The 14,555-nt window shown below is 41.7% G+C and overlaps 1 protein-coding gene and 1 long non-coding RNA gene across 5 annotated transcripts in view; both read left to right on the top strand.

Annotated features, from left to right (window-relative positions):
- The window catches only part of LOC148004131 (uncharacterized), an 876,089-nt gene that overhangs the window by 157,392 nt on the left and 704,142 nt on the right, over positions 1-14,555 (top strand). The window lies entirely within an intron of this gene.
- The window catches only part of LOC148004133 (uncharacterized), a 95,047-nt gene that overhangs the window by 44,463 nt on the left and 36,029 nt on the right, over positions 1-14,555 (top strand). For 2 of the 4 annotated variants that reach the window (XM_087564290.1, XM_087564289.1), the window contains 2 exons: positions 6,304-6,420; positions 12,594-12,764. In XM_087564290.1, the coding sequence (XP_087420416.1) occupies positions 6,304-6,420; positions 12,594-12,764 (288 nt within the window). Of the gene's footprint in view, positions 1-6,303; positions 6,421-7,187; positions 7,364-12,593; positions 12,765-14,555 lie in introns of those variants that run through there. The other 2 variants (XR_015628209.1, XR_015628210.1) reach the window with 2 other exon arrangements.

Genomic DNA, 14,555 nt, shown 5'->3' with positions numbered 1-14,555 from the left:
AATCTAGGGCACAGCTGTCTTCAGCTCTTATCTTTACACAGCGCCTGGCACCTAAGCGCTCCTTAGTAATAGTAATAATAAATATTATTTTTCTTGCAAAGAGCAAGAGAAAATCTTTAGATTAGCATCCTTCCTTCTACCTTCTCAAGTTATTCTCTCAATTGTATTGATTATTATGGTGCCTCTGCCTTGGAAAGTACATCACAGCAATACACTGAAGCTGCAACAGAAAGCAGAATGGAACTGCCATCTACAGAACCTTTGTAACAGTACCCCAGGAAAGACCCTGGAGGCAGACTGTTCTGGACTGACTCAGTCCCTAGACTGCCACTTCTCAGTACTGTGCATGTTGGCAGGAGATGTAAGCGTTTTCTCAGATGAAGCTAACTGTATCACAGAATTACCCAAGAACTCCACAAGTAGCATATGAAGAATTAGCTTCCTTCCTAATTTGTGGTGACTTCTATTTGTGATGGGTATTGTATAACTCCAAAGCTCTTCAAGGTCTGCCCTTCGGTCATGATTTCCTCTTTTCCTGAGTCATACTTCCTGGAGGTCATACTTGCTAATATTCATTTAGATGAACTGTGGGCTGGTACTTCCTTTGCACGACCTCATTCTTACATTAATTCCAATGGTACTGAAATGTCCACCTTACAGATAACAGGTTGTCTCAGTCACTTGAGATTGTACATGGAGGAACCGAGCTGCAAATCCCGATGACGTGCCATTAATGCCTAGGTGATAAATGGAACTATTGGGCACACTTGAGCTAAGTGTTATGAGGTGACATGGACTGGAGATGATGCAAACAACAAAGGAATGTGGTGGACAGTGTCACCTGCCCTCTGCAGCTGCTCCATGGCAACCCTATCTCCATGCTCTAATGGCATCACTCCAAACCTAAACTGTACACCTCTAGTTGCAGCAGAAGTAAATCTCACTTCTTTGGCCACACCCCCATCTTTGCACATAGTGAGGAGCACCTGTGCCACAGAGGATCAACTGAGAGCCAGGGCTCCTCTCTGCCTGGCTTTCAACCTTAGAATTGGCATCCAGCTATACTTAAGTCCAAGCACATCGCTAGGCCTCCGCCCTATGCAATTCCCTTTAATGATGGCTTCCTTGGCATCATTAATCCCTACACCGTGGCCAAGCACTCTCTTCCTGCAGCTCCTGAACACGCCTCCCCTCCCCCCCATTGCACCAGCAAAGAGACTTGTCTTCTATGACACCCTCTTTCTGAGCAGGAACAACTTAGGCATTCGTTCCAGTGCTCTCTACACTTGGCGCATTCGTCTTTCTTGTAATTAGAAAGGTTATTGCTGCTATTTGTTATGCTCTGCAGAGATACTCAGTACCATCCCTGCATTGTAATCAGCCTCTGGAAAGAGCTCCATAAGCAAAGTGCTCCCGTGGCCTTGCCGGAGAACTGCAATGCAGCAAGTGAATGTGAAGAAGCCCAGCACTGATGGATTTCCTCTGGAAGCAGGGATGCATGCCAAAAGGCAGCTCGAGATGCTGGGATGTTTCAGTCTCCCAGGCTGGTTCTACCTGAGTGTCGCCATAGGCAGGATGATGGATATTTCGACCTTCACAGCAGAGTGGTCCTGTCTTCATGAAGAACGCTCCAGAGTAACAAAGAGAAACCTCCTGAGTCTATGTTCTATAGGCATAGGGCCTGGGAGGACTTCATAAATCAGAGAGGATTTGTTCATAAACTCTCAAAAAGAAGAAAAAGGTGTTTTTAGTCCATCTGTGTTGTATCTGTCCAATAAGTGCCCCGGAGTGGTAGCAATGTCTTTTTGAAACTTCTATGCTTTGTGTACACAGACAACCATCCTACAAAAAATGAAGACAAAAGACTCTTTCTTTCTTTCTCTTTTTCAAGTCAAAATTGACTTTCTGTTTAGGGGAGGGCCCGGCCCCCGCAATCTACTGTGATTGAACACAGCGAATGGTTTCTCCTTCTTGAGTCACTGTCGTGAGCTTAATTCATGGCCTGCATGCAGTGGGCATGCTAACCAGCTGGGTAGTACCCTCCACAATGACTCAGAGGGACACATGGAATGATCCTCCTGCAGTGAGGCTGAGTAATTCAGCCACAGTTGGCGTGGATGTGCAGTGGCTGGCAGCCATCCTCTAAAATGGCTCTGACTGATTGACACATTGAAAATGTTTTGGGACAAAACAAGCTTCGTGACACAGTTGGTGTCTCACTGTGGCTTTGCTTTATTGGCCCATGGAAAGCAAGAGACTAATGCAAATAAATGTAGCTTAAGGAGTCTCTGGAGAGCTTCTTTCTCGAGTTGATGCCAATGAAAAAATATTAAGATGAGAAGCATCAGAAAACTGGACATGACTGTACCTTCCACTCTGGATACTGCCTCTATATTCTCCTCCAGCCCTCTCACTGTATCCACTTGTCTCTAGGGACCTGGATTTGAACTTTCGAATCTGCTTTCCGCCGTGTCTTGAAGATCAAATTTATTTAAGAAATTTCTTTCCATAAATTTTATTTTTGCTTATGTCATATGCATTCTATTTCAAGAGCAATTAGAAAGCAAATTCTCTCTTTCTCCCTTATTTGTGTACTGTCTGGGGATACCCACTCTTCCAACCCTTGTTCCACACCAATCCCTTCTAAACCTCCTACACTAGACAGGAGAGAAAGAAGGTTAGAAGGGAGAGGGGGCAAAGACCTCTTTAGACTACTTCTTGATTCTTTGGGGCTGCAGATTCCCATCAATCTCCATCATCAGGATATTTCCAACCAGCAATTCAGCAAAACAGCAGTCCAACAATATCAAATGTGGCAGCAGCACAGGGACCAGCAGCAGGAACCAGCAGCAGCAGGAATGGGAGCAGGGAAGAGAGGCTCTCTTGGGACTCTCAAATTTATACCCTTTCAAGAGTCCCCAAAAGTTCCTAACATAAACTATCAAAAGCTGCCAATAATCACACCCCTCCTAGAGCATGGGACAATCATAGGTAGTGGCTATGGAAAATCTGAAGCAGCCCCATATCTCATAGCTGGGATTAAAACAAAGACATATTTACATAATGTATCTTGGCTTCTTTCTCTATTAATTGACATTCCTGATCATGGTCCCCCTGTCCTCCCAATCCCCCTCTTTCATGACCCCTTCCTTCATCCCCCACCCCTTCACCTCTGAGAATGGGGAGGTCTCCATTGCGTTCCAACCCACCCTGATATCTCAAGTCGCTGCAGAACTAGTTATATCCTCACTCACTGAGGGCAGACAAGACAGCCCGGTTAGGAGAGCAGGATTCAAAGACAGGCAACAGAGTCTGGGTAAGCCCCAGCTCCAGTTGTTGGGGGACCCGTATGATGACTGAGCTGCACATCTGCTACATGTGTGCAAGGGACCTAGGTCCAGCCCTTGTATGCTCAACCAGGTTTTTGATGAAACCAAAAGTCTCACTTTCCCTTTTCCCCTTCAGTATATATACATATGTATATGTATATATGTATATTATTCATATGTATATGTGTACATATACATATGTATGTATATATGTGTGTATATGTATATATGGAAGAAAGTGATATGTATCAGTTATATAGCAGTACTTTTACTCCAGTTTTGTGATTCTGATCATTCATTCTGCCACTGTAATTTTAGACTGGTGAGATTGTTTTGAATTGCTGATTAGAGATTGCTTATGGTGTATGTATATGATAGAAAAATGTGACATAAAAATAGATAATCAATTCAGAGAAAATATTGCAGCTACCTAGTTTTATTGTGTAAAACAAAATATGGATTATATTTTACATTTCAGTTGACTGAGTAATGTCATAAAATAATCCAAAATAAAAAAAAACTGTCCATTGCTTTGTCCTGCATTGTGTTTCAAAAGAGATCAAATAAGCCTATCTAAAGAGAATCCGAACTCCCTGAAGATTCACACAAAGGTGCAGGTGAAAGGCCATGTGATGGCTCCCCGTTTCTCATTAATATATTCCTCTGAGAGATTTGTGTCCAGGGAAGCTTGTGAAGAGACAAAGAATGGGTTTTCTTAGAATGACTAGGGCAGGCATATTCTCTGATATGACACTGTAAAAGTCAGGTTAGGCAAGCCCTCCTCTCACACGTGTTTCTGTGCATGTGTGTGCACATATGCATGTGTGTGTATGTATGTGCAAGTACACTCATACCACACACCAGGGGACAGGGAGTAACACTGAGGATCTTCTTCAACCAATCTACTTAGTGGTCTGGGAGAGAGTCTGTCACTGGATGTCGAAATTCATAGAATCATCTAGATCGAGTAACCAATATGCTCCAGGAATCTGTCTCCTCTCTGCTCTCCAGCTATAGGTATGAACCATCTACCACTGCATTTGGCTTTTATATCTTTACTGGGTATCTGAGCTCAGATCCATATGATCATAGGGCAAGCATTTTACTGACTGAGCCTTATACTTCTTAGCTCCTAATAGTATTTTTTAATCCTAAAGTATAGTGTATGGTTTCCATATTTACTTAATGGTTCCTCCTCCTCCTTCTCTTCTTCCTCCTCCTCCCCACCCCTCTCTGAGATATTTCTTTCTCTAGTCCAGGCTGCACTGGCATCCACTATGTAAACCAGATTAATATTTGAAGTTATGGCAATCCTCTTGCCTCTGCTTTCAAGGTATTGAGAGTACAAAAGTGTATCCCTGCATCTAGTCTAACATCTTGGAAAAGTGATCCAGGAAACAACCTACGGCCTGTGGGTATTAGTCTAGCACATATTGGCTAACCTATACCAGAGCCTCACCAATTACTTCCTGAGCTTCTACTGTGTACTATGTAAAACAGAGTTGAACAAGATGCTCCCTCTGCCTTCAAGGTTATACTAGCAAATTAAGTGGGTGCTTATACATTCCGTAAATGTAGATGTACAGGATAGTGCTAATGTTCTAGGAGCTCAAACTGCTTTGGAGCAGTAGGAGGAGTCCTGGAAATATTCAGTGTCCAAAGACAAGATCTGAACTATTGGTGTTGCAAGAGATCACAGAGCATTCATGCTGGGGAAGCAGAGCTCATTAGAGACACAAGGCCTAAGTCAGTCTTTAATGGCAGCACTTTTTGGACCAAGAGCTAAGGGAAGGCCACTGAAGAAATTAGTTTTATTTATTCTTCGAAAATTTCTCATGTGCATATAATGATTTTTGCCATTAGTATATTCCATTATGCCCTGTTATCCTCTGACTTTGATGTCGTGTGTGTGTGTGTGTGTGTGTGTGTGTGTGTGTGTGAGAGAGAGAGAGAGAGAGAGAGAGAGAGAGAGAGAGAGAGAGACTTGGTGGGTCTTTTGATGGCTACATCACTAAAGAAAATTGAAAACTGACTCAGACCGATGCAGACACCCATAGCCAAACAATGGATGATGCCTGGGGACTCTTATGGAAGAATAGGAGGAAGGATTGCTGCCCCTAACCAGATAGGAATTCTAGAGGAAGACCAACAGAATCAGCTAACCTGGACCCTTGGGGATCTAAGAAACTGAATCAATCAAAGGACACACATGAACTGGACCTAGGCCTCCCTGCATATGTAGAGATGTGCAGCTTATTATTTATGTGGCTCCCAAGCAATTGGAACAGGGCTATTCCAAAAGCATTGCCTATATGTGGGATATGCTCTTCTAGCTGGGCTGCCTTTTCTGGCCTCAGTGGGAGAGGAAGTGCCTAGCCTCACAGAGACTTGAAGTGCCAGGGTGGGGAATACCCAGGAGGGTCCCCACCTGCTTGGAGGAGAATTGGAAGGGGAAATGGAGTAAGGATTGTGGGAAGGTAGCTGGAGTGGGGGCGGTAAGTGGGATGTAAAGTGAATAAGTAAAAAAAAAATAATTAAAAACAAAACAAAAACATTAAAAAAAAAACCCTTCTCTCCCAGCACACACAAACTGGGAAAGGCCGTGTGAGGCTGGGAGAAAGCAAAGTCGAGGCAACTACATCAGAAAGCAGCATTGTATGCTTGGAAGACAGAAGAGGCATTGGTGGGCTGGAGTGTAGGAGCAAAATGTATAATAGTCTTGGGAATTTGGTTCATTGACTGTGGGGAGCAACCTGACTCTGGAGAGGGCTCTATGGAAGGCTTGTTTTTATCGCTTTGGGATTTCCATACTATTTCCTTAGTGTAATGTTTTCATACTAAAATATAAAAAGCATTAAAAATTAAATCAAGTAGGTATACTTTATTCTAAAGAATTGCCATGAGAGAAATACCTAACAATGGTTGAAGAGATAGAGATGTTGAAACGTTCTTGTGCTCACTTAACCCTTTGTAGGTGAGTGGAGTCTACCAGACATTGATCATGGACTTCTCTAGAGAGATGGTGGAGAACTGGTTGATTTCACTCCACTCTTTCGTGTGTTGCACACAAGTTCCGGATTCCTCTCCACAGGTAAATCACTCCACCCCAAAGAACAACCAAAATGAAACATTGAGGATTTAACTTTCCTGAAATCAAAAGGGCCGGTCACCTTTATCTTTTCTCCTTCTCCATATAATTCTACAGCAGCGGATGTTTACAAATCACTTTAGTAGTATTGTTTTCCGTCAGGGCTGAGACATCTTGTGGGGGTCACCTCACGACAACTAGAAAAACATTTATTTTTCCCCTGTTTTTCAAATCCACTGTTCTACTTCCTTATTAATTCTGGTGTGTGTTGCAGACGCTTTAAATAGTAAAAGCTTCATTAAAGTCAACATGGCAGAACTGTGCTATGTGACTCTGCTTGGTGGTTGGTTGTAATGATATTATTATTAATAGTAGCAACTTTTAATTTAAAATCTACCAAGCAACAGCTGCTCCAAGAATTTTACATGCATTACCTCATTTAACTTTCATAGCAATCCTATAAAGTCATTAATCTCACAAGGAAAAACTATAGCAGAGAAAACTTTAGGACAGCCTGTCCTTACTTTACTTGGTAATGTCTATTATAAGCTGGAATCTGTGACTCAGTCCTCCAAATAAATGGGAAATGTTTTTCTCATGATAAAACAATTCTGTAACGGTTATAAGCGTATAGGTGAGTGAAAATCTGTAAAATGAATAATTACTATGTAGGATTTCATTTATTTGCCATTTAAAATTGATTAATTCTGGGTGGGGGTGGGCTGACTGGAGAAAAGGCTCAGGGGTTAAGAACTTGTCTACTCCCGCAGAGCACCTGGGCTCCATTCCCAGAACCCATACACTGCCTCACAACCTTCTGTGACTCCAGTTCCAAGGGATCCAATGTCTTCTTCTGCACTCCTTAGGCATCAGATACATGTGTGGTGCCTATCTATTCACATGTGGAAGCATCATGCGTGTAAAATAAATGTACCTTTTAAAAGGCTATTGATAGTTTGAGCGGTAATTGTGTTCTTATCACATAACTTACAACATACACCTAGAACTATGGTACATAGTTCTGTGCCACTGGAATGGTCATTCTTTCCTTTGTGTTTTCATGATCTTCTACTGTCTCCTCTTTTACTCATTTTACACTGCAAAATTTCACCCTGATACCCTTTAATGATGACTTCATTCCTTCAAGGACATCATAGTTTGCATCATGACCACTTTCTTCAATTTCTGTCCATGTGTTCACTTTCATGAAACCTTCCAATATGTTTAGAGTCTCTCTTGAATGATGTCAACATTAGCATCCCCAGAACTGACTCTTCTGTCAATAATTTCAATTATTTATGGTTGGAATTTCACCCTACCAGTCTCACTTTTTTCATGGTTAACTTGCTCTCTGGCTCTCTGAATTATCCAGTTTGGAAGATGTCTTTCAGACTTATTATCAGGAGATGAGGAGACAACACAATTATACCCTTCATTACTTCTGCCTGAACTGAGCAATACATACCATGATAAACCACAGTAGTCTTTGAAAGTCATGATAGATTGGCTTGGTCACTGGTCATAATGCCCACCTTTTATTTCGCTGCTGATTTGTGGACTAAGAAGCTGGCTGTGAAATTTGTACTTCATGTAATTTTTTCAGTTAATATATGGATGGCTGATATCTGAACTATACTGTTGTAAGTTTAATGATGTAGCAAAATTACAGCTACTGAGTTCCCTGCATGCCAGAACCCAGACAAGAGAGACTGCCTGCAATCACTTATGTCAATGCAAAGACAGTCACAGGGTTTGAAATCAAGTCTGTTTAATTTGTAAGTCCGTGTGGAGATTATTCTTTGCAATTGATATAGAGATGAGTGTCTCCCCAGAGATAGGTGCTTCCTTGTTCCCGGTGGAGGTATGGGTATAAGAGAGATGAGAGAAAGAAGAATTAATGAAAGAAAGGTAGGGCAAGAGTGGAAGGAAGAGATGGAGGAAATGGAGCATCAGAGAAAAGGCAAGAGGGAAAGAATGAGGACACTTCAGTAAACCAACTGCAGCAAAGGGGAGTGAAGGAGACATGGGGAAAGGAGGAATCAGAGAAGGGATAAGAACAGAGCTTCCCAGTGGAGTGCTCAGCGGTCACTGTGAAAAGCCAGTGTAGCTGTCCCCAAAGTGCCTCTGTCTTCCCCGATTGCCCGAGTAATGACTCCCTCCATCAAAAGGATGCCATATCTATTTTTCATTTCTTTTCCCCTGAAAACTACCTGTCTCAATAATGCATATTATATGAGATTCCAAATTATAACCCTGCCAGCAGGGCATTTAAAATGATTTTGAGTTCTTTAATAATTGATATAAGAATAAGATTGTATAATGTGAAATTATCATTTTGCTCTTTTGGCAAAATAAATTCCACATGATTAAAAAAGGCAAATACGGTGTTCTAATTTAAAAAAAACAATATAACATGGTCTTATAAAGTTATGTCCACCTTCAGAGGAATGAAGAAAATTATAAGGAATCAACAGATTCAATTGCATAAACATTTAATGCTGAAGCATAATAATACAGGTAACATAACTAAAATACACATGAGAATAATTAAAAATAAGTTCTAAGAACTTCACATCAAATGACAGAAATTGAAAGGGCAGATATATAAACCTAAAGGGTAAAAAAGCAAAGGACATAATAAAGTAAGCCCCATAGAGTCAGTAGTTACTAAGTAAGCAGTTAAGAATATACTCTCTAACTACCTAAAATTAGTTGTAACAGGGTAATATTAACATAGAACTTAACTGGAAATCTTTAATTGTATTCACAATATTTTAAACTGTTATCTGACACACTAACAAAGGTTTAAGAGGGTTCAAACCTCTTTAAAAGGTAATTTTGCAATAACTTGATAGGATTTTTAACATTCATATTATTAGTAAGAATATCCTAAGTGATGAGTAGATTATATGACTATGCAGAGGTCCAGATAATTCCATAATAACATTAGACATGAGATGAATGTGAAGTATACAAATATGACAGGAACATAAAAATAAAGGTACTTATGATAAAACAGTGGAATAAAACTACAGAGCAGTGGATCTGGGGGAGAGAAGAGAAGGGGTGCTTGGGGGTAGGGAAGGGAGGTTGCAGATGGCATGCATTGTATGAGCGGAGAATAAACAAAAAGAAAAGAAAAATAATGGATCTGGGGGAGAGACCAAAAGAAAAAGAACGACATAGAATACAAAATTTCGCAAGAGTCATTCTAAGCATTCTAAGCACACTTGACTTTCTGAATTTGGAGGTGTCACTTTCATAAGCCCAGAAATGCAACCCAAATAGTGTTATGGCAGACGAATAGTAGTTAGTTGGAGCTCATCAGAGTTCCGATTTTCATTCCATTTAAATATGTACATGGGGTCTGTAATTTCTTTGTTGTGTGCATTCAGAAATGGTGATTTTTTGATGTCGTGCACCCTGGTGAGTTCCATCGGCTAGAAGCTGGCACTGTTATCTTACCGAGTAATACACTATTCCCTTGCTGGGGAGAGGAGTCCCAGAAGTGAGCCGGCTAATGCTGTTTGTAAAGGTAAACACATGGCCACAGCAGACTATCAATAATGAAAGTTCTTTTCGCCTCTACCTTAACCAAGAGACCTAAGTGTGAGATACTACAAGCTGCCTTAGAACACTGACAGATCTCAAGGAGGCTCTGTTTCTTGAAATGTCCCCAAAAGGACACAATATGAAAATACCCCTATACAAATAGCTTTTGAGTGACCACAGCTGAGCCATTTGAAGCCCCCACTCTGTAAGACTGAGTCATTGCCAACAGATGTATTCTACCTTGCCTCAAATTAAACTCTGTTAGCACTAACCAATCAAACTATTTCCTCTGGATAATCATATAAGTACCAAATAAAGGTGGCTTTATAGCTCAGAGGTACAGTGCCCTGATCCCCCACTTGCTGGCTTCGTAATTAACAGCAATGAAATGCATGGAGCTACTGCATAAAAACATCCTGAGACATATTATGTTTGCAATCAGTTGTTTTTATTATCCCCAGTGCCTTAGACTCTCATGTTATTAATGCCAATATATTTTCAGGGCTTGATTCAATGAGGATGTGTTCCAGTGAATGTTTCACGCTCTGTTGTGAGGATAATAGAAAAATTGATGGACAAAAAAAATGACTGTCGTGTCGTTCTGTTCTGATCCAACTCGCAGTAGCTTCAACTTATTATCCAAGCAGTTCTTCCTCCCTGCACAGTGCCAAGCAGTTGACATGTTTAAGTCTCTTCTATGGTGGCTGCTGTAGGATGGTGAGCAGAGCTTTAGGGGCAGGAAGCACGAGCTCTGTCAGGGAGGGCCTGAAATTTGGCTAGCCCACTAGAGCAGGAGAAGGATGTAAAGGTATCATCCTGCCGCCATGACACCTGCGGACATTGTCTTCTGCAGCAGAGGTGAAGTTCTCATCATGGGCAAATGGCTCCGAAGCAAAGCACAGGCAAGAAGCTCAAACCTGGACCATGGGCTGCCCAGCTGGAAGGCAGTCACCGTGTGAGGTAGTGTGCGTCATGCTACGGATGGTAAATGATGTTCAGTGGAAGCGTAGAAATGGTGACTGGGCTTGTCCTGGAGAAGATTTCCCAAAGGCAGTGAAAATTAACTAGGGCCATAAGAATAAGGAGGACTTAACAAGAAGAACCGGAAGAAGAGAGGGTCCCAGGGAGAGATGACACAGCACAAGTCATTCGTGCCGTGGCACACAAAACAGACAACTCCTCTACGTATATGGATACTATCCAAGAGTGTGAGGAGAAGGCGCATAATGCATATTTGATAAGCGTCATGATAAAAATAGTAAAGTAGAGTTGGCAGAGGGAAGGGGACAGATATTTTAAAGTGGTGCAGGACAGTGCTGAGAAACATATATTTGAATTAAGTGAAGGAGTGTGAGACATGGGCGTTGACTTAGTCATTAATGGAATTAAATACGTAGACTTTCCACAGTGAAATAATCTGGGACGGTGGGGGGTGGCTACTGTATCCTTTGCATGGCCTGAGTCCCAGAAGCGATGAGAGAAGACAGAAATGATAGACACGCAGATGCAGACACAGAAAGTCTGGGATTGGGTAGAATAGGCTGTCAAATGCAGAGGCCACAGCAGTCCTGGGCCATCTGTATGTTTATGATATACACGTGAACAGGGAAGTGGGGTGATTGTATAAAGAAATCCAAGGAGGTGAGATTAGTGAGCAAGGAGGCAAGGTTAACTAATCTTGGTAGGTGCAGTCTCTGTAGGAGAACAGTATTGAGACAGTAAACATGCCTGGCAGACAGAGAGAAAGCTATGACAGACATTCCCTGCACATACCAACATTTTAAGTCAGACCAGAGTGAGGCTTTGCTATTATTCTGAGCACCACCTGGTAAAGGTTTTGCCACCCATGGAACGGAGGCATTGGTCCTTGACACATCTTGACAAGTCCCATGTCAACAACAAACATTCACATAGACTTCACTTGCTCCCTATGTGGGGTGGGGGCATTGGAGAGATGGTTTGGTGGTTAAGAGCGATCATTTACTGCTCTTTCCAGAGGATTTGAGTTCAATTCCCAGCACCCATGTTGGTGGGTGACATCCATTTAGCATACACACAGAGAAACACACACACACACACACACACACATACACACACACAATTGTTTTTAAATGTTAAAAACATTTCTTCTGACTAGGGTGAAGGAGACAGTGAAGTGGTTAAGGCAATGGTGTATATGCAAGAAGACTTGAGTGCAGGTCCATAGCACCAACATGAATGCAAGATAGGTAACTTGCCTATAACATTAGCCTCAGAAGAATAAGATAAGGGATTCCTCAGAACTAGCTAGTGCCAATACTGGGAGAGTAGAGGCAACCAAATTCTGAGGGCTCACTAGTAGCTAGCTTAGCTGAAAAAGGCAACCTTGCAGTTCAGTGAGAGATTGTGTCTCAGGGTAATAAGACAGAAAGTGATAGAGAAAGAAAGACACCCATCATTCTCCTGTGGCCTCTAAATGTATATATACCATACAGACAGACATGTAGATACACACACACACACACACACCGCACACACACGCGCGCACACACACGCGCGCACACACACACACGCACACACGCACACACCGGGTCCAATAAAGGAGACCTGAGAACTGAGCCCTCCCTTACTTTTGTGTCACCCAGAATTTGGAACGAAGAAAGGGATTCCACAAAGGCACCTGGAATGGAGTGAGCAGTGATGTGAGATGCAAGCAAATGAAGTTCTGCTCTAGAAACCAAGGAAAGGACAGCTTCCGCAGAGGACATTTGCCATGTGTGCTGCATGGGACTGACCACCAGACCTTCCAACACTGGGTTTGTGGTGATGATTGCAATTGTGTGTGTGTCAAAGACAGAAGCTTTCATGGCCCGTAACTAGGAAGATTAGAAGTAGACACAATTAATATGGGCAATTTGATGAAAAGTGCAACAATAAAGGATAAAGAGAAGAATAGCCAGAGAAATGTTTGGTCTAGGGTGAAAACTACATTTCTATGAAGCTAGTTATTTTCAGAATACTTCCTTGCTGATAGAAGCGTAGAAGGGGAGAGTGTCCTGGGAAATTAAGAAAGTCTTTGAAAATAAAGGGAAATGGAAGGACATGGAGAGACAAATGGGCCCTAGACAGATCCTAGACATAGGAGAAGAAAGAGCAACATGGACCAAGGTAGAACAGCAGTCATCACTCAGTGCATGAAAGGAAAGCAGTTAGACCAACAACAGAGCAGAGCAAGTGCTACTGTTGAGTGATGCCGTCATGAGGTTAATCCGTTATGAAGTTGAGAAATGACGCACTTATATGATTAGGACTTGGATTTTATAGATTGTCTTGGGTTATGTTCTAGGTAAAAGTGGAATAATTATTCAGTCTCCTAACCCAACAGCTTTAAATAACAATAATCTGTGTGCCCAACATTACCCTGAGCATTTAAAATGGGTTCATCCACATAATCCCTATAACATGAACATAAGTATCACTATTATTATTCTCACTATTATCATTATTATTATTATTACTTTATAAAAGAGGAAAAAGAGTTGCCAAGAAGCTAAGTATCTTATGCCCCCAAACTTAAAAACCACTCAAATAGCAGAGCTTGGATGTCAACCCAGGGACAAGAGTCAATATTCATAATGATTTACTCCCCTCTCCTGATTAACAACTATTCAAAGTTTAAGAGTCACCCTTTACTGCACAGCTCATACGTTACAAGTTCTATTAGAATGAAGTCTAACGGAAAGCTGCATAATTTAAGTTTGCCTGTTTCTCCATACATAGTGAACTCAAAGTGTAAATGCAGGAGCCATGATAGTTTGAATAGTGAATGCTTGGTCATGAATGAGAGGGAGTTGGAAATGGCATGACATGAGAGGGAGTTGGAAATGTTGCCTTGAGTAGGTGTGATCTTGTTGTATCAAGTGTGTCACCAGGGATGACCTTTGGAGTTTCAAAGGCCCAAGCAGCCTCAGTGTTTCTCATTCCCTTCTTCCTGAAGAACCAGATGTAGAAGTCTAAGCTACTTCCCCCAAACATGTCTGCCTACATACCACCTTGTTAATAAACCAAACTTCCAAAATTGTAAGCAAGCTCTAATGAAATGCTTTCTCTTATGAGAATTGTCATGGGTCAAAGTGTCTCTTCCCAGCAATAGAACGGTGACGAAGACAGAACTTTCTATTACAAGTAGATGAATCTTGGCCAATCACAGCAGTAGATCATCAGCCAACCACAGGCAGCCAAGTAACTGTTCAGATCTGGTTCAAATAAGGTAACTAGTAAGCAGTTTGCTTGGATGAAGCTATTTCTAAACCTCAACTTTTTATATGTTACTCACTTTTCTCTGTGGACATAGAGCCTGCTCATGTAACAGAGCAGTACGTTCTGAACCATTTCTATTCTAGAATCACAAATAAAAGTCAACCAAGACCTAAGAAACTAGGTTTGCTACAGTTTTCTCATTTAACAAATACTATGGAGAGATTGTTGATTACAGAATAGTTGATAAAGTGCGAGGGACATCTAGAAGTCTAGCTTTATCAGGTCTGATGAAGATATTTGATCATGCTGACCTGTGACCCTGCTTACCCACTAGGACTCCCCAACCT

This window comes from Rattus norvegicus, chromosome 8, assembly GCF_021556685.1.
Source record: "Rattus norvegicus strain SHRSP/BbbUtx chromosome 8, alternate assembly SHRSP_T2T, whole genome shotgun sequence".
In the NCBI taxonomy this organism is placed as follows: Eukaryota; Metazoa; Chordata; class Mammalia; order Rodentia; family Muridae; genus Rattus; species Rattus norvegicus.
The sequence above is the reverse complement of the archived record's forward strand: the minus strand, read 5'-3'. Positions and strand labels throughout refer to the sequence as shown.